General features: G+C 37.3%; 3 protein-coding genes across 5 annotated transcripts in view; 1 reads left to right on the top strand and 2 right to left on the bottom strand.

Annotated features, from left to right (window-relative positions):
• The window catches only part of LOC138321939 (serine--tRNA synthetase-like protein Slimp), a 20,733-nt gene extending 16,728 nt beyond the window's left edge, over positions 1-4,005 (bottom strand). For 2 of the 3 annotated variants that reach the window (XM_069265984.1, XM_069265986.1), the window contains exons 1-7: positions 3,874-4,005; positions 2,640-3,002; positions 2,208-2,312; positions 1,809-1,904; positions 1,252-1,326; positions 830-875; positions 61-121 (exon numbers count right to left, since the gene is read on the bottom strand). In XM_069265984.1, the coding sequence (XP_069122085.1) occupies positions 61-121; positions 830-875; positions 1,252-1,326; positions 1,809-1,904; positions 2,208-2,312; positions 2,640-2,984 (728 nt within the window). In that variant the 5' untranslated portion in view covers positions 2,985-3,002; positions 3,874-4,005. Of the gene's footprint in view, positions 1-60; positions 122-829; positions 876-1,251; positions 1,327-1,808; positions 1,905-2,207; positions 2,313-2,639; positions 3,003-3,438; positions 3,743-3,873 lie in introns of all 3 variants that reach the window. The other variant, XM_069265985.1, reaches the window with a different exon arrangement.
• On the top strand, positions 4,006-18,542 carry LOC138321934 (serine-rich adhesin for platelets-like). Its single transcript, XM_069265974.1, has 9 exons — positions 4,006-4,056; positions 7,964-8,089; positions 8,399-8,539; positions 8,740-13,090; positions 14,005-14,202; positions 14,510-14,898; positions 16,668-16,745; positions 16,965-17,108; positions 17,304-18,542. Exons 2-9 carry the CDS (start codon positions 7,988-7,990, stop codon positions 17,415-17,417), a joined length of 5,517 nt encoding a protein of 1,838 aa, XP_069122075.1. The 5' UTR covers positions 4,006-4,056; positions 7,964-7,987; the 3' UTR covers positions 17,418-18,542.
• Positions 18,543-19,149: 607 nt separating this feature from the next.
• The window catches only part of LOC138321935 (tudor domain-containing protein 5-like), a 53,200-nt gene continuing 47,528 nt past the window's right edge, over positions 19,150-24,821 (bottom strand). Inside the window, exons 18-22 of the mRNA XM_069265976.1 lie at positions 23,567-23,669; positions 23,249-23,361; positions 21,214-21,341; positions 20,895-21,043; positions 19,150-20,750 (exon numbers count right to left, since the gene is read on the bottom strand). Coding sequence (XP_069122077.1) covers positions 20,016-20,750; positions 20,895-21,043; positions 21,214-21,341; positions 23,249-23,361; positions 23,567-23,669 — 1,228 coding nt within the window. The 3' untranslated portion in view covers positions 19,150-20,015. The remainder of the gene's footprint in view (positions 20,751-20,894; positions 21,044-21,213; positions 21,342-23,248; positions 23,362-23,566; positions 23,670-24,821) is intronic.

The following is a 24,821-nucleotide window of genomic DNA, read 5'->3' on the forward strand; positions in this document are numbered from 1 at the left end:
GTTTAATTATCCTGCATATATTAATATCATATACATAGAAACACAATTGCTATTCTGTACCTGAATTTCACACATTTTCTCAAAGCTGACTGCAGTTTTTCTTTTGAAATCTTGATTTTTTCTGAAATGTAACATTTCCTTATATAAACAAGACTACATTTTTTCTCCTACAATGTAGTTCTCAACAACTAGATTACAACATTTCTACACAAATTCAATTTTAAATTCTTCTACTCTGAGAAGGGTACCATCAACCAATAAAAAGTCAAGTTAAGAAAACCTCAGTCATCAACATATATATATAGAGATTTTTTTAGACGATAAAAAACTGTCTCTCATATGTTGTCATGTTTTTAGCCTTTTGTAGCGTTGATGAATCTTCTGAACAAGAATAACAAACCTACATCATTCTGAAAATTTTAGCTGCAATTATAACCTTATTCCAATATCATCAGGGTCCAGTTTTAAAACATTCTGTATTGGAGAAACAGCTCAAACTGTAGATTAGTCAAGATAATGGACATTGTAAGGCCCGAAGATGTACTGATCTACAGACAGAACAAGTACTCAGAAAATAGTCTAAATAGAGCACTGGTGACAACATAAGATGACATCATAGCCATGTTTTAATTAACTTTAAGGAATTCCTTACTTAAAATTCTCCATAGGAAAGCATTACATAAGTTAAGGAAAAATCTTTAGTTAAGGAGCCTTCCTTAAAATCTGTAATTCTTTGCTATGAAGAATTTTAAGTTAAGGGATTTCTTAAAATTAAGGAATATTCAACTTCATGAAACTGGGCCCTGAACTCTTTCTCGGAGAAACTTACCTGGACAACCATGTGTTTTGAGCTCTTTTACCTCATCCACTGTTGGCTACAATAGAAACACTTCAGATTTCCTTAGGCTATCAAACTGTTCTATTTATTCAATCAGGTTTTATACACTGTAAACAAAGTCTTTATCCTACATGTTGGTTATCTAATTTTAAATAACTTTTTGCGAGTCAATTTTGTTAGTATTACAAATTAGTGCTGGTCAATATGATCTAGTATGATATAGAGTATTTGACAAAATTGATAATGACTGCATCAAAAGTAATATATATATACTTTACCAGCTGAGACGCCAGAATTTATGCCAGAATTTGACCTTGGCCTTTTTTACAGTGACCTTTGCCTTTTAACAATGACCTTGACCTTTTTACAGTGACCTTGGCCATTGGTCATTATTACATGACCTGTTTACTCACTGTGTCTTTATGTAGATGATTAGGTATCTTCAAAGCATGATAGAAGACTTCTTGTTCCAGAGTGTGAAAATCAGCCTAAACAAATAAAGTATGTCAAACCATGTGAGGTTCAAAAATACCAGTATGCAATTTTACAAATCTGAAAAGAAAGAAGTTTTTACACAGATAATTGACACATACCGTATTCGACCCAATAAGCGCCCAGGGCGTTTAAAAAATTGAAAAAATGAAAAGGTGCTAATAAAACGAAATTATTGCAAATCTAGACAGTTTTTTGTAGTTATGGTCTCTATTTATGTGTGGACAATCGAGTCCTCAAAAAGGAGGAGGGGGTCTTATAGGGATATGGGCGCTTATTGGGTCGAATACGGTAATACAATTGTAATTTGATGATCACTGTCTTTATGATCATGAACTATCAATTTATTTTGTTTTGTTTGTTTGTGTTTTTTAACATCAAGTAAAGTTTTGTTAGTAATGTTGGAAAGCCAAAATCCCAAACAAAATTAAATGAACTTGAGGAACTTATATTGGCATTGATGTCTAATTTCCCTTACAATGATGTGGTTGTGATGGTCTTTGAGTTGTCTCCCTTGGTCCTTCAGACCTGCTCTCTGCTTGGCAGCTTCCTCTTTAGAGAGACTCGAGTTTTTCTTAGTGTCAGAAAAAATATTTCAGACAAATTTATTAAGTACCAACTATTTCATTTATCAATCAAAGCTGTGTATCATTTTATTCTATTGGCTTCTTTTTCAAACAGGAACTACCCAAAGATATCATTGTATAGATGAAATTTCAACTTGGTTGTTTTATATGAAGGTAACATATTTCAAAGAATTATTCAGAGAAAAGTATGTAATATTTGTATATGATTTTAGGGTATAACAGATAATTAACCAACAGCTTTAAGGTTTTACATTAGTAGAATTACCAAGAAAAGATAAACAGAAACTCACCTCCTTTTTAGCAATGGCTTTATAAGCTGATGATATCCTATTTTGGTCGTTCTGTATGCTTTTCAACTTTTCTTTATTCTCCATTAATCTTTGACATTTATTTTTCTGTTGGAATGTAAAATAACATAAATGTAAAACTACACACTTAAGTATACAAATGTACAATGTATATATGTATTACTGACAGTAAATAGATATTTATCAATGTTTATATCAGTCTCTAGTATCAAAATAAAGGCACTGTTTGTTTAATTTATACATACATTGAATAGTTACCAAGGCACAAGGGATGTGCCAAATATTTCATATGCAAAAACTCAATTTCTTAACACCTTTAAGTTAAAACATTGATGGGTTTATGAACCATACATAAAGGTTTCTACATGTATAGTGTAGTCCTTTGGTATACGATTCAAGATAGCTAAAACTTACAAACTCCATGACAAGACTTTTGCTCCAGCTGGTACTTTTTCTGAAGTTTAGGTTTTCATCTAAGTCATGTAACATGTCTTCAAAATCCAAGTCTAGTGAAAGTAACAGAACGTCATCTTGATACATTGCACTGACGAATAGAGAGGATTCAAACTCCGGCCTGGAGCTACTGGACATGGTACTGGGCCGGTCTGAAGGTGCAGTATAGAAAATAGATTGAGCAGACGTGTTCCACAACACTTGGTCAGTATTTCGATGTTTCAGGTGACCATTGGACACAATTCTTCTGATACAAGTTCTACACAATGTGCGTCTGCCATATTGGTACACTGGGTTCAGCCACATCTTGTCAGACTTGCTTGTCTGCCAACAAAGAAGAGTCATGATCAGCATTTATCAAATGAGACCGAGGTTTGAACAAGGGACCTTCAACCAGTGTATATCTAGATTCTCTAGCAACTGAGCTTCAATGTATATCCACATGCATATGATCAGAATCACCAGTTTCTATATTTACATACATGTATGTACATGTACAATTCATGGTTAATGCTGGATGTGTATATAATAGTGGCATCAGGACTTCTCCTTGACATGTTAATCACTCTAACAATGTTATTACCATTCAACATCAAGGTTTTGAGCATCATTCTGAGATTTGACCAACTTCTCTTCATTAAAATGATCCACTACTAACGGATATCCGACACTGCATGATATATCATGTTACTTACAGAACGTTAAATGTACGTACTCAAATCTTAATAAGTTATACAACCATATATTGATATATACCCACGGATGTAATACTGGCTGGTCCAGGGCAATACACTCATGTCGCCTGCGGCTGTATTGCATGGCTACCCATAAAATTGACTTCAAGTCTAGGATTTCATCGAATTTATTTCAAAATAGCGGGATATTATAGTTATAAAATTGCAATAAAACGTGGAGGTATGAAAGAAAAATACTCGGGATCCTCGGCGAGCCTCGGGTTTTACTACATTTTGTGACCCTCGGGTAGAATATCCCTATCCTTCATATCCACTTATGAAAGAGTCTTATAATCTTTGGCGAGCGAATTCGACATTGTCAATCTGAACCTGTCAAATAACAAATGATTGTCAATGAGACCATAATTAAGTTAAGTATAGCTATATTTCATTGTATATTTCCTGCTGATTACTAGATAGTGGAACAGTTTCATAAACTAAATACGTCGTGCAATAGATACCTTCGAGGTTGTTTTCAGAATGCCGGTTGTAAACAAATATTTGACAGGTCACGTTTAGTCTATATGGGCGCAGCCATGACACTTTCAAATCGAGGCTTCGAGACTGAACCGTGACCTTGCGGTGAAGGTCGCAAGAGTGATCACGAGCGGCAAATTTCAAATCACAACTTCCGGAAGATACAGGTAAGCCTAAACAAGACCAATATAGCATTTCAAAGGTAAATAAGGATCATGATTACGTTTATATTGTAAACAATTATGTAATAATTGCCAATTATTTATAGAATTCGTCAATGAAGTATAACAAATGAAAAACAGAAAAAATTCTAATCAATCTCCGCCAACTTGACTTTCTGTCAATAAAAATAAATGCATATTGTGAGTCTAGGATAGGCCTAAAATAAAAAGAAATAGGTCTAACCCTTCTCTCTAGACCTATACTGTTTTTGTGCTTTTGCTAGTACTACATGTGTATACGTTTGTATCATTGTATGTCCACAAATTTATGTAGCATGATCGTCGGACTATCCGGACTGGACTTTGATATACCAAGCCATCGCATGTGTTTTTGTTCGGTTACACAGGAATTTTCACAGTCATATTCTGATAGAAGACGCTATCATGTAGATTTCCGGAAACAAAATACACTCTCATTTTTTGAGGAATAAAGATTGATGATGAGCACTCTCAGTAGTCACACCTCCCCTTCCACATAGGCCTACTGCCACCAGTAGGGGCCTAATAGCTTTTCCTCTTATACCTAACTTAGGCCTAGTGGTTTAGTTTTGTCAGTTACAACTGTAATACCCCAGTATACCTCAAAATCCATTACTCACAAACACAACTCCCGTGGATAGAGTTCTCCATCCCTTGCTCAAGCATTTGAGGCAAAAACAAAATGACAAACAAACAGTATATAACTACTAAGAATATAAGAATAAATAAGAATATAGTTTACATCTAAAATTTATCCCCTAGCTAAGGAAAATACGGTGGCTGAAAGGACACAGAAAATCAAAAGAACGCAAAACTAATGCGAGTGAGCTCACGCAATAGTAATATTTTCGTGACGAGTATGCTTTCAGACGCTTAAAGTATTAAGTTAGCGCGCAATAATTTTTTTATTTTTCATGTCAGCCACTGTAGAATATCGATATCCTCTTCAAACTACTATGTACTACTTGGCCTCGATTTTTCACATTACAGCGCCGTTACAATAAGCGTACGTGTGACGGCCAGTCTAGTACATTATTTTGTAGGTGGTTCCGTTGATTGGTAGCTATATGTAGTATGTTTGCCAACGACATTCAATACGCTGTGTAAGCACGGCTCTCATTGGCTGTCGCTTCAATGTAGGGGCGGAGCTAAACAGTCGGAAATATCTGTCGTCGATTACTAAGATCAGAAACGTGCACTGTACCAGTAGGCAGTATATATACATAAAATCATCGGCATCGTAAGCTTCATAATGTAAAAAGATTACACAAATACATTTTAATTGCCTCATGTATAGACTCTGAATCAGCGCTAATCAGTGAAGTACGTATGGAAAGAGCTACTGTTGTAAAGGAAAAGTCAGTCAGAAATTGTACGGAAAGGAAATCACCTGCTTCTGACAAATATAACTTTACCGCAAGGTGCGGAAAACCAAATCGGGTACAATGTACGACCGACCATCGTGTCTTGTAAAATATATATTTCGATAAAACACGTCTTTGACACATACCTGGATGTAAGTAGCTATAGGGGATGCTATTCCAGCTGTAGGCGTAGATCATTTAAAACTTTGTCACCAGTATTTAATCAGAGAGATGTAACATACGGAAACTTCCGCACGTTTTGTCACGATGTAAAGATGACGAAAGAAAATGTTGAAGTTGAACTTTGGAATTTAATGATGATAACTTTGACTTGACGGATGGCTATTCTGGAGTGTCCAGAATATAGCCGTTGTGTTCCGTACAAAGTCGGAGACCTAACTGCTTTACAAATAAAATATTTCATGCTTAAATAATGTACATACAATAAAATTACAGAATTATGATTGACAGATATCGCTAATTGGCAGATTAATCAGCCGTGGTCAGTGTCCTTTAGGCAATTAGGATGGCCGTGACATTAATCCGGTTACGTAATAGAATGGAACTTAAAATCTTTCAGAAAAGGTATCAAAGTAAATTGCCAGAGAATATACACAGTTATCACACATAAGGATTTTATCTCAAATGTCACAAACGTAAATATGATCAAGAATATAACCTTAGGAATGTCAAATTACACACAATAGTATTTACTGATAATTGATGTTAAAATTTAGCAACTATTAACGCAAAGTTCAAAGCACTTTAAAATTTATCACAAAATTCTTTGTGATAACTTCCTTCCGCTCCGGGAAAGACGCGTCCCGCGTCTTAATTAAACTGTCCTCTGTTTTGATGGAGTCTATTCGCTCGGTTTTCATAGGAAATGTGTGGTCGCTGGCGTCGTGAATTATTTTGTGGTTGGTTTCGTGGTCCGGGAAAAGTATTCGGTCTGGTAGTATTTGGAGCGCTGTAGTAACTAAGTTGTTTTTGGAGGCTTGTGATTATGTTTTGTTTCTGTTTTAATTCCTCGTCCTTCTCCGAAATTTTGAACTTTAAATTCGCAATCTGTCGTTGTGTCTGTTCTTTTTGTTTCGCGGTTGTTTGTAATGTACTGATTGTTTCGTCTTTGCTTTTCATAATTTTCTTTCTGTTGTCCAATGCTTTTTCTAGTTCCTTAATTTGAGACACATAATTGGTTATATTCACATTTTTGACGCGCGCACATTCCTCTTCTAGAATTTCGTTTGATCTTTGTAATTTTGCACACTTTTCTGATATTTTGGAGATGGTAATTTTGGTACGAACAAGTTTTGACTGTAATGAAATTATCTGGTTGCTGTAGTTAGAGTCTTTCTGGAAATCGTTTTGAAGTTCACTATTTTCAATGTTACTGAATGGAAAAATACACGAATTCTAACTTTTGGTTTTGGAACTATTTTTAGTTCGGATGCCCGACCATCGTGTCTTGTAAAAAATATATTTCGATAAAAACACGTCCTTTGACACATACCTGGATGTAAGTGATAGGGGATGCTATTCCAGCTGTAGGCGTAGATCATTTAAAACTTTGTCACCAGTATTTAATACAGAGAGATGCATTTGAATCTAGTGTTGACAAATTTCTCGGTCTAAAATCAACCGACATTTTGTAAACTACCGCCGCGCATGCACCAACCTCCGAGAACATTACTTGTGATGGTCGCGCAAATATGAATCAAATTAATGTATAAGTAATTAGGCAATGCATCAAAACTCGACGTCTACAACTAGAATAACATCCCCTACTAACATCCAGGTATGTATCAAAACCGTGTTTGATCGGAATATATTCTGATAAGACATAATCTATTGTCAGCCGTACCTGATTTGTTTTCCACACCAAACGGACCTTGCAGCGGGAGTCAGTCAGAAGGTACAACAGTAGCTAGATTTGGTTGTGACATTACATGTAATATTACAATGGATACAATAGATCTAAACCCAACACATTAACAAACACGATGACAAGTTTGATCCATTGGAACGTTGGTAGATTAGATGCATAACGTTACGCTACAGTATGAATACTCCCCGAAGGCGAGAGAAATGGCCAATAATTTATGAACAAAACATCCTCAAAACATTCGCTTAATAAGTGGAACAAAACAATGAAGAATTTTTAATACTTTGATTGAATGTATACATTGTAAACAATTAAATAGTACACAACGTGATCCAACGCATTGTACAACAGACAGAGTCGGGTATGAACATCTAAGATCCGCTAGCTCCGTCTACTTCTCAATGTTGTCGGCGATCTTGTCAGTTGGGGGCAATCAGTCGCGATGCTTCAGCCAATCAGTGCCTTCGTTACATGCCAGCTAAAATCTAACCTACTACATCAGTTACCAGCCTACTAGATCAGCTACCAGCCAACGTGTCTATCGAGTGAATGAATGTAAATAGGAACACTTGTTGTAACGGCGCTGTAACCCATATCTGAGAAACCGTATCTTCGACTTTTTCAGAATGTCGTCATCACCATTGGGACAATGAATTTGAGCAGATTTGACCGTTGTTCTACCTGTCTACGAAAGTGTTCTGCTGCTACGGGCCAGAACCTGATGTCCTGTGGTCATCATACCTGTTTCACGGTAGATATTTCACTATGCACACAAAACTTCACGTTATCTATATACCATCTTGTCATCTTAAAATAGATTTCTTATGATTTCGAAATAGTGAAAAAGTCCAAAGTGAAAGAAGAAATTCAATTAAAGGTTTTTGAATATTGCTTCTCGAAAAACCTGTTTAGAATATCACGTTTTGAATTATTTTTGATATTAGGCATATATATGCTTCGAAAATGAATACTAAAACACCTTGTTAAACAAACACTTAACTATTAAGCGTAGTTTTGATAGATAAGACCATGTTAAAACAATTTCATTTTCTTATTGAAGTGTCATCAAAGACAATGGCTGTCCTCTGAGAGAAACGATAGCGAGGAAATCAACTGTGTCAACTGCACCCTGACTGTTCTGAATAAACAAAGCAGAGATGGACACAGTTTATTGAAAAGCCACCCTGAACTGTTTAGATCGGTGAGTATTCTCGATCCACCAGTATGGTATCATTATCAGTATGTCTAAGTAATACTGGACATCTATCTGAGTTATCTGCCGCCACATCTGAAGGCATACTGATAATACTATTGGTACTCATATGACGTATCTTTTCGTAATTGGTTTGTTATGATATAAATTTCTGATGAATTAATACCGACGTGACGTTTAATTTCCAGACAAAAGCAGACACTGCTGACAAGCTCGAGAGGTCACACACAGACAAGGATGGCACTTCAAATGTCTGCCTTCAGTATTACAAATACCGCACACACTCTTCTCCAGCAAACGTCTTCTTACCGGCAAAGGAACCGGAAATTCAAAATAAACTAAGTAATGGGTCATGTAATGATATACCGCAGTGTAAAAAGGAGCTAGATTGGACTAGATATTCAAATGACATTGTGCATAAACTTAATGACCCCCAATCTTCTGAAGACGTGCCAAGGATAACCCCAGAGGACCCAAAACAGACTCGAAATTATTCAAAGACAACGTTGTGTTTGGAAAGTTCCAGTTTAAATCCACTAGAAACACGTGATCTGAAGCAGCCTCCAGGTTCCCATCACTCGACTCATACACACAAGACACTTGTATCGACTTGTGGGCAGTGCATGGATGCAGAATCGAGTTCCACAGCAAAGTATGATAATGGAAGCAAACGATCTGAAAAGTCACGCCATCGACACAAGAGTTCGCATAAAAAATCAAAGAAGAAAAAGAAACACAAAGAGGATAGGAGAAAGTCGAGAAATGATAATTCATTAGATGCAGCAGACACTACAGGTGACAAAACCATGGGAGCTGAAAAACAGACAGAAAAGTCATCAAACCCAGACTCCATTAAAGCACCAGCACGTGTGTGCAAAGAAGAAGACAGAGGTGATTTATCACCAATTAATGTGAATAACAAGAAAGATTCGCTTTCTATTTTTACGAGAAAAGAAAAGGATCAGCTATCCACGAATACTATTGAACTGGAGGAAAACGTCTCTGGTGATAGTGAAACGGAGGAGGAAAAGTTGGGCATTAAAGTAGAAACAGAGGTAAAACAGCAGGTAAAAATGACATATAACAAAATGGGTGAGGAGGATGTGTTTGTTGTGGGGAGACCTAATGAAATGTCAACTTGTAAAGACGGAAACCAAATTGTTGACAATAACGAGGACCATAGATTGCCAACGGTTAGAATTAGTGAAGTGGACATCTTTTCCATTGTCGAGAATGATGACGGTTTGTCTGCGGAAGATGTTCTGCCGAGGTCACCGACGACATCTTTAGACGCATATAACTCATCCGGTAGATTTAGTTCGCCGATGTCCCTCGATGATTTCCAGTTGAACAATATACTTGAAAGCAACGATAATCCCAGCTTGGAAGTTCAGGATTGGGGTGACAGTGAGAGTGATGGTACACGACTTGAACTAGAGAACCACAACCTAACAGATAGTGATGCAAAAGACAAAGAATGTATGACAAACAAGGAAATTTATAACCTCCCTGCATCACTGTCTAATACGCTTTTAGCAAAAGAACCAAAATCATTGGAAGAGTGTTGTACCTCATTGAATCTATTACAAGACTCACAGAAGGAAAATGACCCCCCTGAATGTCATAAAACGCCAATGCAACAATGTGGACAAGGCGATATATCATTAGATGACAGTATATTGGATAGATCCGGAGTTCTGTATTATAATCCAATCGATGATAGTGACGAGGACAGACTTGTGATTGTTTCCAAGCCACCATCGGAGGTGTCAGTATCTGCAGGGGACGAATTAACAACAAAAGCAAAAAAATCGCTATCGGTTATGAGCACAGAGGGCCAGTTGTCTTCTGCCAGCAATTCTAAATCTGATTTGGTAAATAATTATCGTCTCGGTAAAACAGATAATGATCATGAACAACTGTCATGTCAACAGAACCTATCAAAAACTTCAAACCATGAATCGGCTGATGAATGTAAGGACCGTGACCTACCCTTACATGACACCAAGTTGTTCAGGGGATTTCGGGAAAGTTATGCCACTAGTCTCATCTGCAGTCAAATGGCAAACAAAGCATTGATAACAATAAATGAATCGGCAAAGCATCAAAAGGGACCTTACCAGTTGTCAGCAAAAATGTTGACCGGTGTCCTTAAGATTCTCGTTCAACAAGCCGACCTTGCATCCGCTATATGCAGTGATCTATTAGATAGCACTGAGAGTGAACAGACGACAGAACTATTTTCAAAAATGGCAGATACCGCGGATGTTCATAGAGCGACATCATCTAAAATGACACCTGGAGCAAAGACGTGTGCAGCAATTGATACTTCTGAAAATGTTCGCGATACTTCCGATGCTTGCAGTAATAACTGCAGTGTAAGCAAATTGAACGCATTAAATTGTAAAATATTTGAGAAATATTCAGCAGAAGCAACATGTGTATCTAGTTGTAATTTAGAAGAAACAAAAAGTTTAAATGAGTCAGAAAGAAACTCTGAGAGTGAGAGTATAACGGGAAAACCTCCACAAAAAGAAATAACAATTGACCGGGAGAAACATAGAAACGAAATCATGTTGTCAACTGATGTCAACGATTTATCTAGAGGTCAGTCGCTAATTAAGGAACAGACGTCTACAAAGACGACTATTTCAACTTCTAAAGACCAGTCTGACAAGGGAAACGAATTTGTAAATCAAAATACACTAGACACTAAATGCCAGGTCGTGAAAAAGGAATCTGAGTTACAAAGCTATGAAATTACTGGTAGTAAGCATCACGGAAATCGTGTGAATACAAAGAATGTCAAACCAGTTGGAAAAGGTAACCATACCAGCATGTGTGAGCTAAAGATAAAAACAGAGGGTATCACCGCCACTAAATCAGAAGATGAACATGGTCTTCAATACGAAAGGAACATAAATAAATGTGAAAGTGATGAAAATGGTTCTTTGATTGCTACTTCACAAACTTTTGGTAAGCAAAACAAACTGAACGAGGATACAACAAATACTCCATCGGTATCAAATCATATTCCATCACATGAAAAGAAAACACCAGCTCGTTCTGTTGAAGGAACGCAGCGATCAAGTATGATAACCCAACTAACAAAGGACGGTCTGGAAACAAAAGGACACGAGCAACTGAAGAAGCAGAATGCTAAAATATCTGATAACCAATGGCATGACGCGAAGAACGACAAACACGACCCAAACGAAAAAGAACTCGTTCATTCTGGAGATGCCGAAAGTATAAATAAGATATCTACCAACAAACATAAGTCATCCAAAGAGAAGAGAAATCTGTTTAATTCAGTTCTAGAGACTGGAGAGAATGTAGTTGAGTCACCTTGTAAATATAGAAAACTTCAGTTTGGAAAGCTTCCACAGTCTTATGTTAAAGAAAATACATCGAAGGACACTCCGACAGCCAACAGTGATAAAAGTTATCAAGGGAAAGTGATGGTCACTTCTCTATCAGACCAAAACATTAAAATTGCGACAAAGTCAAAAATACTAGACAGTAGAGGTGCAACAAATACGAAGGGAATTAACATGTTAACTGCATCCGAAAACGAATCTGACAACGTTTCAATGGTTGCGCCATCCACAATGCTAACTACAGAAAATAAACAGAAAACATCCTCTGCCGTTCATTCTTCCACAAAGAGGTCGTCATCTGTACCATCATCCCAACAAAGCTCGGATAGGAAAGACAAGAGCAGTTCAAGGAGGAGTAGATACCATTCAAACTATGGTACTAGTGACAAAGATCCACATCAAAGATCTAGTAGCTATCACAGGAGTTCCAACAAGAAGTCTCAAAAACGTTTAGACGTGACAACAGATACGAAAGTTAAAGGAAGGGTGTCTGTTGACATCTGTGTCCTGTCTGGAACTAAAGGAGAAAAGCAGACACCTAACAAATGCAAAGAAAGCGATCAAGTGAAAAAAGGGAACACATTAGATCACAATAAAACTAAAAGGGGTTTGTCTTTCGACGTAAAGAAGCGCAGTGGTAACGAGGATTTGGGCAAGTCATTACAAGCCAGACAAGTAAACCCAACGAATCTTAAAGATAAAAATACAACAATAGATCACCCAAACCGAAGATCTAATGACACCACTAAAAGTCGGAAAGGAAAGGATGACTCACAACCCACAACAAATGACACTGAAAATACGCAACAAAGCAAACCTCTCCCGTCCAATAAATTACAACAGCAATGTGCACCATCTAAAACTAAGAGTTCTGACGCAGAAAATTCCTCAATGGAGAAGCATTGTAATGCTGACCACACGCACGATCTAGGTATAACATCCAATGTTATAGGAAAATGCAATGAAGATTTTTTCATACCAACATTATATCACAACATTCCTTCAAGCACAATCCAGAATGACGAAGAACATGTCGATCTACTCAATCAAAAGGATGAAACCTACTCACAGCGCAGCCTTGCCCGAGACGAAGAGATATTTAGGTGTCTTTCCTTCTCCGACAGTGACAATGACGATGTGCCACTAGCAGATATTATTGGTAAGTCAATATCAGATAGGTATCGAATTGTATACTTAATGGACATAGGTTGGTGAAAGACTGAATATCTGTTAGACAATTTACACTGTAACTGTGGAAATTTACGCTAATCACGCGAAAGTCGTTTGGTCGCGAAAATCATCCCCGCGCGAAATATTTTGTACACACATGAACTTTGTTGTAAACAGTGTGAAATTATATCTTTAATGAAAATAGCAACACCGTGAACGTTTTATGTATTCAAATCGCGATATGTTAAAACCTTCGTGAAAATATCCACGTTTACATTATTACTAAATAAAAAATACACTTCGGTAAACGTATAAGTGTTTTGACGGTAATGTTAACTAGAACGAATCAGATTAAAACCCAGCTCTTCAATAAGCTTACGCTAGAACTAGCTTATTTTCCGCACTAACTATTCGTCATTTGCATACAATGCTATCATTCTGATTACATTTCACATGCCAGGTTGAAAAATATTGCTGCAGTATTTGAGTAGTCGACAAAACCTCGGAGTGGGTGGGTAGGTTAGCATATTAGCAGTCTTTTCGTCCGTCCGTCTTTCCATCCTTATCTGCATTGTCTGTCTGCGCGTTTACACTCTATCTTCTATACTTCACGTTAGTTGCACTCGGGTCCATCCACGAAAGACAGTGTGTATGACCACGGTTGGCCTGAGGGTTTCATTTAAGCAAGAGAAATAACAAATTCATGACACATGCGGTAGAGTCTTGTTAAGCTTACTTGACACGATTCTCCGAGGATGACTAACACAAAATGGACCCAAACGATGACAAATAACACAATTTTACGAAAAGTGAAAAACTTATATAAGAAAAAGAAATCTGTTACGGGGACAAAAAGAGATAAAACTAAAGATAAAAGACTAACGACGAGACCATGCTTTACAGAGAGCCTGAGGGCGAATCAGCACAAAGTCACAAGTTCAGTTAATGGAACAGTTAACAGTGATGATGAGGACGATGAGGATCTGCCAAAACTCGCTGTTCCTAATACATCCAAGTTCTGGAAACAACAAGGCCATCGGCGTTCACGGTGTGACCGACCAGGTCTGAAAACATACCTCGAGATACGGAATTCAATACAAGGTTAGTCCATACATGCTTGAACATCATGAGACACGATACTGATGTGTTACTTACTACATGAAAAGAATATGATCTAATGCTCGAGGTCGGAATGCATTAGAGATATAACATATAACATTCTCGAATCAGAGTGCACTCTGTGTTTTCAGATAGGCCAGTATTACAAAATTGTACAAGTGATATGCTTTTCCAGATTATGTTTATGTCACACTTTGAGTAACCAGTGAATGAATATACATTATGCCGTAAAATATAATTATATTTGAGTTACACAAATGACGATTATTGTGATGGTTATTTTACGCAGACGGTTGTAGTGATAAAGAACAGTGTAGTGACACTCCGGTTACCACATGGAGAAATTCACTTATGCCACCCCCACTTGAAGCTGTGCGGAGATCGAAATCACGCGAGACAGTATTACAGTCAACACCATCAAAGAGCCAAAAGGCAGTCAGAGAAGTTGTTCTTCCGACGTCTAGAGACGTATCGAGAAGCCAGTCCTCCGACAGTGATCAGGGGTCGGACCTAGTGCACTGTGACGACGGGGAGGGCCATGGGGATCGTCTAGAGAGAGAAGGGGGTAAGAGAAAGAAGAAACGACATCGGCGAAAGAAGAGCGAAAAGCCTGTGGTTAGTTCTTCCTCAGAAGAGCACATCCCTAAAGGACGAAAACGTGGCTTTCAGTGGAAACAGGTAAGTGTTAGCAGCAGTGAGATGATAATTATTATTATAAATGTAAAGAATATCAAATCAGTGTAGTATGTTTTGTTTCATTTAGTTTAAAATGGATGTCAGCATCAAAATTTGTTTTTCAAGCCGTATAAAGTAATATACAGGTATTGTATTTTCATCATATATCATTTATATTAAAGTTAATATCAGCGTTAACTGTATAATAACGTCATTGTACTCGTTCAAAACAGTGGGGTCCTAGTACCCTGATCATCGTGTAGGCTGTTTTAAATAGAGGTTACACAATGAGTGGTTGTTGAATATTGAATTTATTCCACACAAGTGAGTTATTCTTTAAAAGTTACAAAAAAAATTCGTGCCTTTTTTTTACTTTTAAAAAATAACTTACGAGTGTGGAATAAATTAAATATTCAACAACCACGAGTAGTGTTACCTGTTTCTACCACAATCATATTCGTTTTTAGCCGATAGAAATACGGCAAGGACACGGTAGGCCTAACATGTATTTACCGAAATATGCAAATAAGGTGTAGTAATATTTTTATCAGCAAAAAGACACTAATTAGTATTCAAAAGTCATCGTTTGATAAAGAATCCATCAATATCAAATTCTTCTAATTGGGAACATCTTTAAGGTTAAATAATACTCCTGTAACGTCTTATTGAGTTCAAATCTTCATTGCCTTCAGAACATAAAACTCAATGTCGGACTACATGTATACATGTAAAAGCATTCGCACGACACGGCATCGTCAATTTTCCACCAGATAAACATCAAGCCATATTACCATCAAGATCAAGTTCGTTTCAAACATGTTAAATCTACGAAACCCATCAGTAATATTCTTATCCGTCAAGATGTATTATAAGTACTAAAGGTCAGTTTAACATGACACAACAACCACGACGCATACGCTTTCCAACTGCAATTTTGGACGTCAAGCGGCGATCACAACATATAATGACGTCATTTGATTATTGATGACGTTGACAAGGGTGATATGACACTGAGAAATAAGTAGTTCGGTCAAAGTTCACCGTGTCAGCCAATCAGAATGCGTACAGAGTTTATACCACGTGTGGTATAAACAAATTGTTAATCAACAGCTGCAGTGTTTATACAATGTCCTGAGAGTTGAATAACACCGCCTATTGTGGTAGAAGCTGTTTTATTCCATAACTATGCATATCTCACAATGGAAAAAACCCGTGGTGAACTCCGTAGCAGTTGGTTATCGTTTATGCTTACAGCGCCTCTCATTGGCCAGTGTCCAACCTCCCTTGATTCCGATTGCCTTTCAACTTCAGATTACTTTATATTGCGCATTTTTTAAAACTGCATTTCATTTCATGTGTAGTTACCTATCTAAAGTATAAACAATATTGGTTCCTTATTTATGTACTACAATTTATATTTTTTTTCGCGGAAAGATGTTATGACACAGTATGTGGTAGTAAGATTCCTTGAATGTAAACGAAACAACAGATCACCACGGTAAGATAGAGACAAAGTCGTAGGATAAACAAGTCCTCCAACACGTGACTATCATTAATTATGTTTATCTAAACTCTCGTTAGTTAATTCTTAAATTGATTCCGAAAAGTCACTTGCTAAAGCTAGTGTAAAGCGAGTGTCTGATTCAAATTAAATTGGCAGGTTATAAAGGGAGAAAAGTAGCTCTTAGATGAATTTTTAATTTAAAAAAAGAACAAAATGAAGCGTTATTATGATGTCATTAGTAGTGTAATACATGTATTTGTCATCCTAGGAGTGCCTGCGGATACTTGATAGAGTCTACAACCATGAATTCAGTGATCCTTTTCGTCACGAAATAAAATCGAAGGATGTAAGTATCACCGTACCCTTGTTGAGAGCTCTTCTATAACATGTCCACATATTACCATAAACGTTCGCTTCGCTATACTTTCTGTTTCATACTGACAAAGCTCTCCATACTGTGAAATAATGAAAACCAAAATAATGAAACGAGAAACATTTATTTTAAAAGTTGGAAACGTTTAGCAAAAGGTTAACCGTTTCAATACTCATAGGCATTCTGTTTCAGATTCCCGATTACTACAAAATCGTGAAGAGAGGCATGTGTTTTGACATAATCGGTTACAAGTTGCGGTGTAATATTTATGAAGAATTGCGGGACTTTTTCCTAGATGTTCGTCTTGTGTTTGACAACTGCAGACTATACCACAAGGTAATGTATTTAATAATCATGTGGCTACAGAGCTTTATATATAAAATGATCGAGTCCCGACATTTACCATAACTTTTGTTACTAATAACACAGGTGTATTGAGTAAGTGTATAAATGCATCTCGTAATATTTCAAAATTTACTTGGATAAATCAAGCAGATTGTGACACTAACTAAATCATATTTCTATTTCTAGACGGATTCTCCTATCTACCAGGCTGGTTTGGTAGTAAAATGTTTCTTCCGAAAAGTGGCAAAAGAGATTCTTATGCCACGTCATACCACTGCAAAATCCATGCATTCTAACTAAAACGGTATGGCACGAGGACATGTTAAAACTATTGTGGTCAAACACTGCCACATTAAGCGATCATAGCTAAATCACCCACACGCTACTTTTAGATCTGAAATGGTCCTGTCACTGCACGAGGTATTCCACTTCTTCTGTGGACGACGTCACGCATTCTTGCATATAAATCACAGCTGCTGGAAAGTTGACTACGGCCACAAGATGTATGGCGTCTATCTAGAGGCGACGCACCAGAACAAGGTGAGAGAAGAGGCATTATCAATAAATCTACCTAGCCCGAACACGTTCGTTACTAAAGACTGACTCCCTCTCGGCGAGACGGGTGGTTGGTGACTCAAGACCGTGGAATGTGTTTGAATGGCTAATAGTGACTATTCATCAATGGAAAGATACTCGATTCATAATTCGTCTCGAATTCGTCCATGTTTTGTGATTCCAATTGATGCCGCAAATGCAGTATTGTCTGATGTGATGCCAATAAGAGGATGATGCTGTCGATACGTGTTCTTTATCGTCAGTGTTGATGACGGTTTACAATTCATGGTATTTATGTGTGTTTGTGTAGAAAGCTAATCATATTTCATGTAAATAATGTTGTTATATAAAGTAAATGCTAATGTAAAACTTGCTTTATTTATAATATTTATGTAATAAAATGAATACAAGCAAATGTTGTTACAATCTCATTGAAGGTTGAGAAAAAAATGAAAATAGAGCTGAGCCACAAACAAACACTATTTGATTGACAACAATCTGTTTGAATATTTCCCTCTCCTGACAAAACTTGAAAGTTTATATGTGGTACGTGTGTAGAAGTTCTGTCATAATCTGTGGTACGTGTGTAGAAGTACTATGTCATAATCTGTGGTACGTGTGTAGAAATTTCTATAATGTTATAATCTGTGGTACGTGTGTAGAAATGCTATAATGTCATAATCTGTGGTACGTGTGTAAAAATTTTTATGTTATAATTTGTGGTACGTGTGTAGAAATGCTATAATGTTATAATCTGTGGTAGTGTGTAGAAATAATTTAAAATTCTTATCTGTGGAACGTGTCTAGAAGTATTAAGTTATAATCTGTGGTACGTGCGCAGAAGTACTCTAATATCAATCTGTGGTACGTGTAGAATCTGTGGTACGTGTGTAGAAGTACTCTAATATCAATCTGTGGTACGTGTGTAGAAGTACTCTAATATCAATCTGTGGTACGTGTGTAGAAGTACTCTAATATCAATCTGTGGTACGTGTGTAGAAGTACTCTAATATCAATCTGTGGTACGTGTGTAGAAGTACTCTAATATCAATCTGTGGTACGTGTGTAGATGTACTATGTCATATTCTGTGGTAAACATTTAGCTTTATGGCAACATGGTGGTCCCGTCGACAGATACTCAACATATATACCTTCTTATTCATATGGTGATTTTATACTAGCTGTACCTTGCTGAAACAAAGTACTGAATTTCTATTTACTATCAAAAAGTTCTCCACACTGCGCGTGTTTTTTTGTTTTTTGTTTTTTTTTAATTTTACATGATAATGAAATATAAATGCAATACCAGCCGATTTCAAAGCGTAAAACAAAATTTATTCAAAATTAACAACACATTATCATATTGTGATACATGTAAAATTAAAAATTATTAAATAAAACGTACTGGCAATGAATTGGTTAAAATTGTTTTCATCGAAAACGCATGTAACATGAGTACTTTCCCTACTGATATGGCCATGGAAAACGCATGTAACATGAGTACTTTCCCTACTGATATGGCCATGGAAAACGCATGTAACATGAGTACTTTCCCTACTGATATGGCCATGGAAAACGCATGTAACATGAGTACTTTCCCTACTGATATGGCCATGGAAAACGCATGTAACATGAGTACTTTCCCTACTGATATGGCCATGGAAAACGCATGTAACATGAGGATTTCCCTACTGATATGGCCATGGAAAAAAACAAGCAGTAACTAATTATGTGTTACATATAATATGAAACTTGCATAATTCTTAATTGGCATAAACAAACGGCCTTGCACTAGTTTACAATTTTGTATATACAAGAAATATCATGGTAATATTTGGAGAATGACAGAAAAAAAGGCTTAAAATATGAGATTCATGACTCTGTCAATCTGTCAACTCAATACTAGTCTAGTTCTCAGAATAAACATTGAATTTTAGCACCAGTCATACGGAAGTCTGCAGCACCAGTAGAACACACAGCTGGCTTGAGAACTAACCACAACTCTCATATAGCACTTTTACAGGGTAGGTGTTCCTTTAGCACTAGACTCTAACATAACCCAGTATTACTACCCCCGTCTCTAAACGTGGCTTCTATGGTACATTACCAGGAAAAACCTTGTAGTAACTCAGCATTACAATAACAAGTGTAATAGGGACACTGACTAAAATATAACAGTTATAGTGTGGTCAGTATTGTTTCACAACACATTTATGTCATCAACCATACTCAGTCATCTATGCCCGCATATTGTCCGATGCAATTTTGTAGCAATAAAAACATAAAACGGTTGTAAAAATGAAATAAACGTCATTTAACATGACGGGAGTTGTTAAGTCAAGTTTATGAAGGCTTCTTCTCAGATGAACCCTGTTTGATGTTCAGTGTTTGTAATAGCGGCAACAGTCCAGACAACAGTGGCACATTAGTCTGTGGCAAATTGACTTGTGGCACAGTAGCCTGTGGCAAATTGGCCTGTGGCACATTGACTTGAGGTACATTAGCCTGGGGCATATTGACTTGTAGTTGTGACTGGGTTTGCTGTGGCAATCCTCCCATGAAGGGTGGCATTCCCAGCAGATATGGATTGCCACCTAGGTTAGTCTGCATCAGGTTCATAAGCTGGGGATTCATACCAGCCTGGCTGGAGGCAGCAAATTGCTGGTTCATTAACTGCTGTGGCATACCTGCTTGACTTGTGGGTGCAAATTGCTGGTTTAGTATTTGTGAATTCATAGCTTGCTGGTTTGTGGCCAGATATTGCATGTTTACATTGGGGAGTCTTTGGGTGTTGGCATACTGCTGGCCCGTGGTGCTTTGAGGCTGCTGAAAAGGCACTGAACCCCTCACAAACTGATTGTTAAGGCTAGGAATCTGAGCCCCTAAGGACGGCTGAGGCATCATCATGGTCTGCAGTAACAACTGTTGTTGGGCCAAAGTGTTTATAAGTTCCTGGTTGGTGGCAGAACTGGGTTGGGACTGACTGGACACCACAGGTTTGATCAGATTCCCTTTATTCTGCATTGGAGCGACGACGTTGGTTTTTATTGGAGACACATTCGATGGTGGAGTACCAGCCTGCAAAGGAAAATAACAATGAGATGAGGAGAACATCAAAGAAACAGCACATTACAGATTCACAAATAACAGAAATTATCCAAACAATTGTTACATGGAAGTCTGAAAACTAAGAAGAAAGTTTGGGACAAAGCTGAGACTTACCTGTGGCATACCCTTCAACGGAGACATACGACTTCTTTCAAACATGCCCTCAGACACACTGGCCTTGACCTTGTCGTCGTTCGTAGCAGCATCAGTTGGACCGGGGCAGGTTTTCTTTACACTCTTCTCTGGACTGTCTGGATCCAGTGCTAAATATCAAAATAAACACTAAACAGGGTTACCAGTGAGCAGATATGTCCTTGTCTTCCACATTAATAATTCAAGATATGTCACCCAGAAACACAACTAAGATGTCACTTAGAAAGCCACAAACGATAACAGAATTTGGTCACAGTTCGAATATGATCATGGCATTCACCTTTGCGTTGTCGGCGCTGGTCCTGCATATCCTTCAGTACATTAATCTGGTCTTCAACTTCTTTCAGTTGGTTCACATTATCCTCCATATTTTCTGGATGAGTCATCAAATTTTGAAGAATTCTTTTCCTATCAAATGATAAAGATACATTTAATCAAAAGGCAATTCTCTTGTGACTAATATAATCTTACATGGGTCTGTCAACTGGACAGGGATAACTCATGTATCTCAACATGAGTGAAAGATTTTAGCTTGTTAACCCGAGGCTTGCCAAGGGTTGACAGACATCTTTCATGAGGGTTGAAATGTTTGATTCTTTTTCTTCCATACGTCTTTGTAGGAAAAAAAAATTAAATTTCAGTTTCTTTTCAACTTTATCACCATGCCATTTTCACAGGAATGTCGTTATGCATCAAAATTAATGACGTCATTGACAATGCACATCGCATGTTTTGATGACGTCACATAACTGTTTAGTGAATGTGAGCTGTATTTTGACAAACAAATATCTACTTTTAGTGACAGTGACCTCTATATTAGACCTTGTGACCCAAAAATGGATGTGACTATAGTTACCGTTTGAACTGTAAGAACTGAAGATGAAGTCGGATGTGACTATAGTTACCGTTTGAATTGTAGGAACTGAAGATGAAGTCGGATGTGGCTATAGTTACCGTTTGAACTGTAGGAACTGAAGATGAAGTCGGATGTGACTATAGTTACCGTTTGAACTGTAGGAACTGAAGACTAAGTTGGATGTGACTATACTTACCGTTTGAATTGTAAGAACTAAACTAATTTGGATGTGACTACAGTTACCGTTTGAACTGTAAGAACTGAAGACTAGGTTTGATGTGACTATACATACCGTTTGAATTGTAAGAACTGAAGACTGAGTTGGATGTGACTATACTTACCGTTTGAACTGTAAGAGTTGAAGGCTGAGTTGGATATGACTATAGTTACCGTTTGAACTGAAGAACAAGTTGGATGTGACTATACTTACCGTTTGAATTGTAAGAACTGAAGACTAAGTTCGATGTGACTATACTTACCGTTTGAATTGTAAGAACTGAAGACTAAGTTTGATGTGACTATACTTACCGTTTGAACTGTAAGAACTGAAGACTAAGTTCGATGTGACTATACTTACCGTTTGAATTGTAAGAACTGAAGACTAAGTTCGATGTGACTATACTTACCGTTTGAATTGTAAGAACTGAAGACTAAGTTCGATGTGACTATACTTACCGTTTGAATTGTAAGAACTGAAGACTAAGTTTGATGTGACTATAGTTACCGTTTGAACTGTAAGAACTGAAGACTAAGTTCGATGTGACTATACTTACCGTTTGAATTGTAAGAACTGAAGACTAAGTTCGATGTGACTATACTTACCGTTTGAATTGTAAGAACTGAAGACTAAGTTCGATGTGACTATAGTTACCGTTTGAACTGTAAGAACTGAAGACTAAGTTCGATGTGACTATACTTACCGTTTGAACTGTAAGAACTGAAGACTATGTTTGATGTGACTATACTTACCGTTTGAACTGTAAGAGCTGAAGACTAAGTTTGATGTGACTATAGTTACCGTTTGAATTGTAAGAACTGAAGACTAAGTTTGATGTGACTATACTTACCGTTTGAACTGTAAGAGTTGAAGACTAAGTTTGATGTGACTATACTTACCGTTTGAACTGTAAGAGCTGAAGACTAAGTTTGATGTGACTATACTTACCGTTTGAACTGTAAGAACTGAAGACTAAGTTTGATGTGACTATACTTACCGTTTGAACTGTAAGAAATGAATACTAAGTTCGATGTGACTATACTTACCGTTTGAATTGTAAGAACTGAAGACTAAGTTCAATGTGACTATACTTACCGTTTGAATTGTAAGAACTGAAGACTAAGTTCGATGTGACTATACTTACCGTTTGAATTGTAAGAGCTGAAGACTAAGTTTGATGTGACTATACTTACCGTTTGAACTGTAAGAGCTGAAGACTAAGTTGGATGTGACTATACTTACCGTTTGAATTGTAAGAGCTGAAGGCTGAGTTGGATGTCCTCCAGACTGACTTGAATGTCGGACAAATCCTCACTGGCCTGACTAGCATTGTCAGAGTCTGGGTAGTCTTCGCCCTGAAAATAAACATGAAATCAAACAAGCATTCTAAGTATTGCTGATGTATACATGTCCCCTACCGATCTCAGAAAACTAATAGCAACCTATTTTTAATATTTTTAATCTCAATGTTTGTATTCCTAGATTCCAGTGTATATAAGTAGCACCGTTGTTCAACACTTCCTATCAATTTTTACTTGAACAATGTTTTAGATTACATACCTTCCAGAAGGGGTCAGATGGGTCAAACATCTGAATGAGTTCCCTCACATTTGTTCTTAGCTCTTCAGACTGATGGTCAAACAAGTCCAGGAAGTACGGAACCCTACAACACAAAAGTAAGGAACCCTTCAACACAAAAGTAAGGAACCCTTCAACACAAAAGTACGGAACCCTACAACACAAAAGTACGGAACACTTCAACACAAAAGTACGGAACCCTACAACACAAAAGTAAGGAACCCTTCAACACAAAGGTACGGAACCCTACAACACAAAAGTAAGGAACCCTTCAACACAAAAGTAAGGAACCCTACAACACAAAAGTAAGGAACCCTACAACACAAAAGTAAGGAACCCTTCAACACAAAAGTACGGAACCCTACAACACAAAAGTAAGTAACCCTTCAACACCAAAGTAAGGAACCCTTCAACACAAAAGTAAGGAACCCTTCAACACAAAAGTACGGAACCCTACAACACAAAAGTAAGTAACCCTACAACACAAAAGTAAAGAACCCTTCAACACAAAAGTACGGAACCCTACAACACAAAAGTAAGGAACCCTTCAACACAAAAGTAAGGAACCCTTCAACACAAAAGTAAGGAACCCTTCAACACAAAAGTACGGAACCCTTCAACACAAAAGTACGGAACCCTTCAACACAAAAGTACGGAACCCTTCAACACAAAAGTAAGGAACCCTACAACACAAAAGTAAGTAACCCTTCAACACCAAAGTACGGAACCCTTCAACACAAAAGTACGGAACCCTTCAACATAAAAGTACGGAACCCTTCAACACAAAAGTAAGGAACCCTTCAACACAAAAGTACGGAACCCTACAACACAAAAGTAAGGAACCCTTCACGCAAAAGTACGGAACCCTACAACACAAAAGTAAGGAACCCTACAACACAAAAGTACGGAACCATACAACACAAAAGTAAGGAACCCTACAACACAAAAGTAAGGAACCCTTCAACACAAAAGTACGGAACCCTACAACACAAAAGTAAGGAACCCTACAACACAAAAGTAAGGAACCCTACAACACAAAAGTACGGAACCCTTCAACACAAAAGTACGGAACCCTACAACACAAAAGTAAGGAACCCTTCGACACAAAAGTAAGCACAAAAATAAGTAACCCTACAACACAAAAGTACGGAACCCTTCAACACAAAAGTACGGAACCCTACAACACAAAAGTAAGGAACCCTTTAACACAAAAGTACGGAACCCTACAACACAAAAG

The sequence above is a fragment of the Argopecten irradians genome, chromosome 4 (assembly GCF_041381155.1).
Source record: "Argopecten irradians isolate NY chromosome 4, Ai_NY, whole genome shotgun sequence".
Lineage (NCBI taxonomy): Eukaryota > Metazoa > Mollusca > Bivalvia > Pectinida > Pectinidae > Argopecten > Argopecten irradians.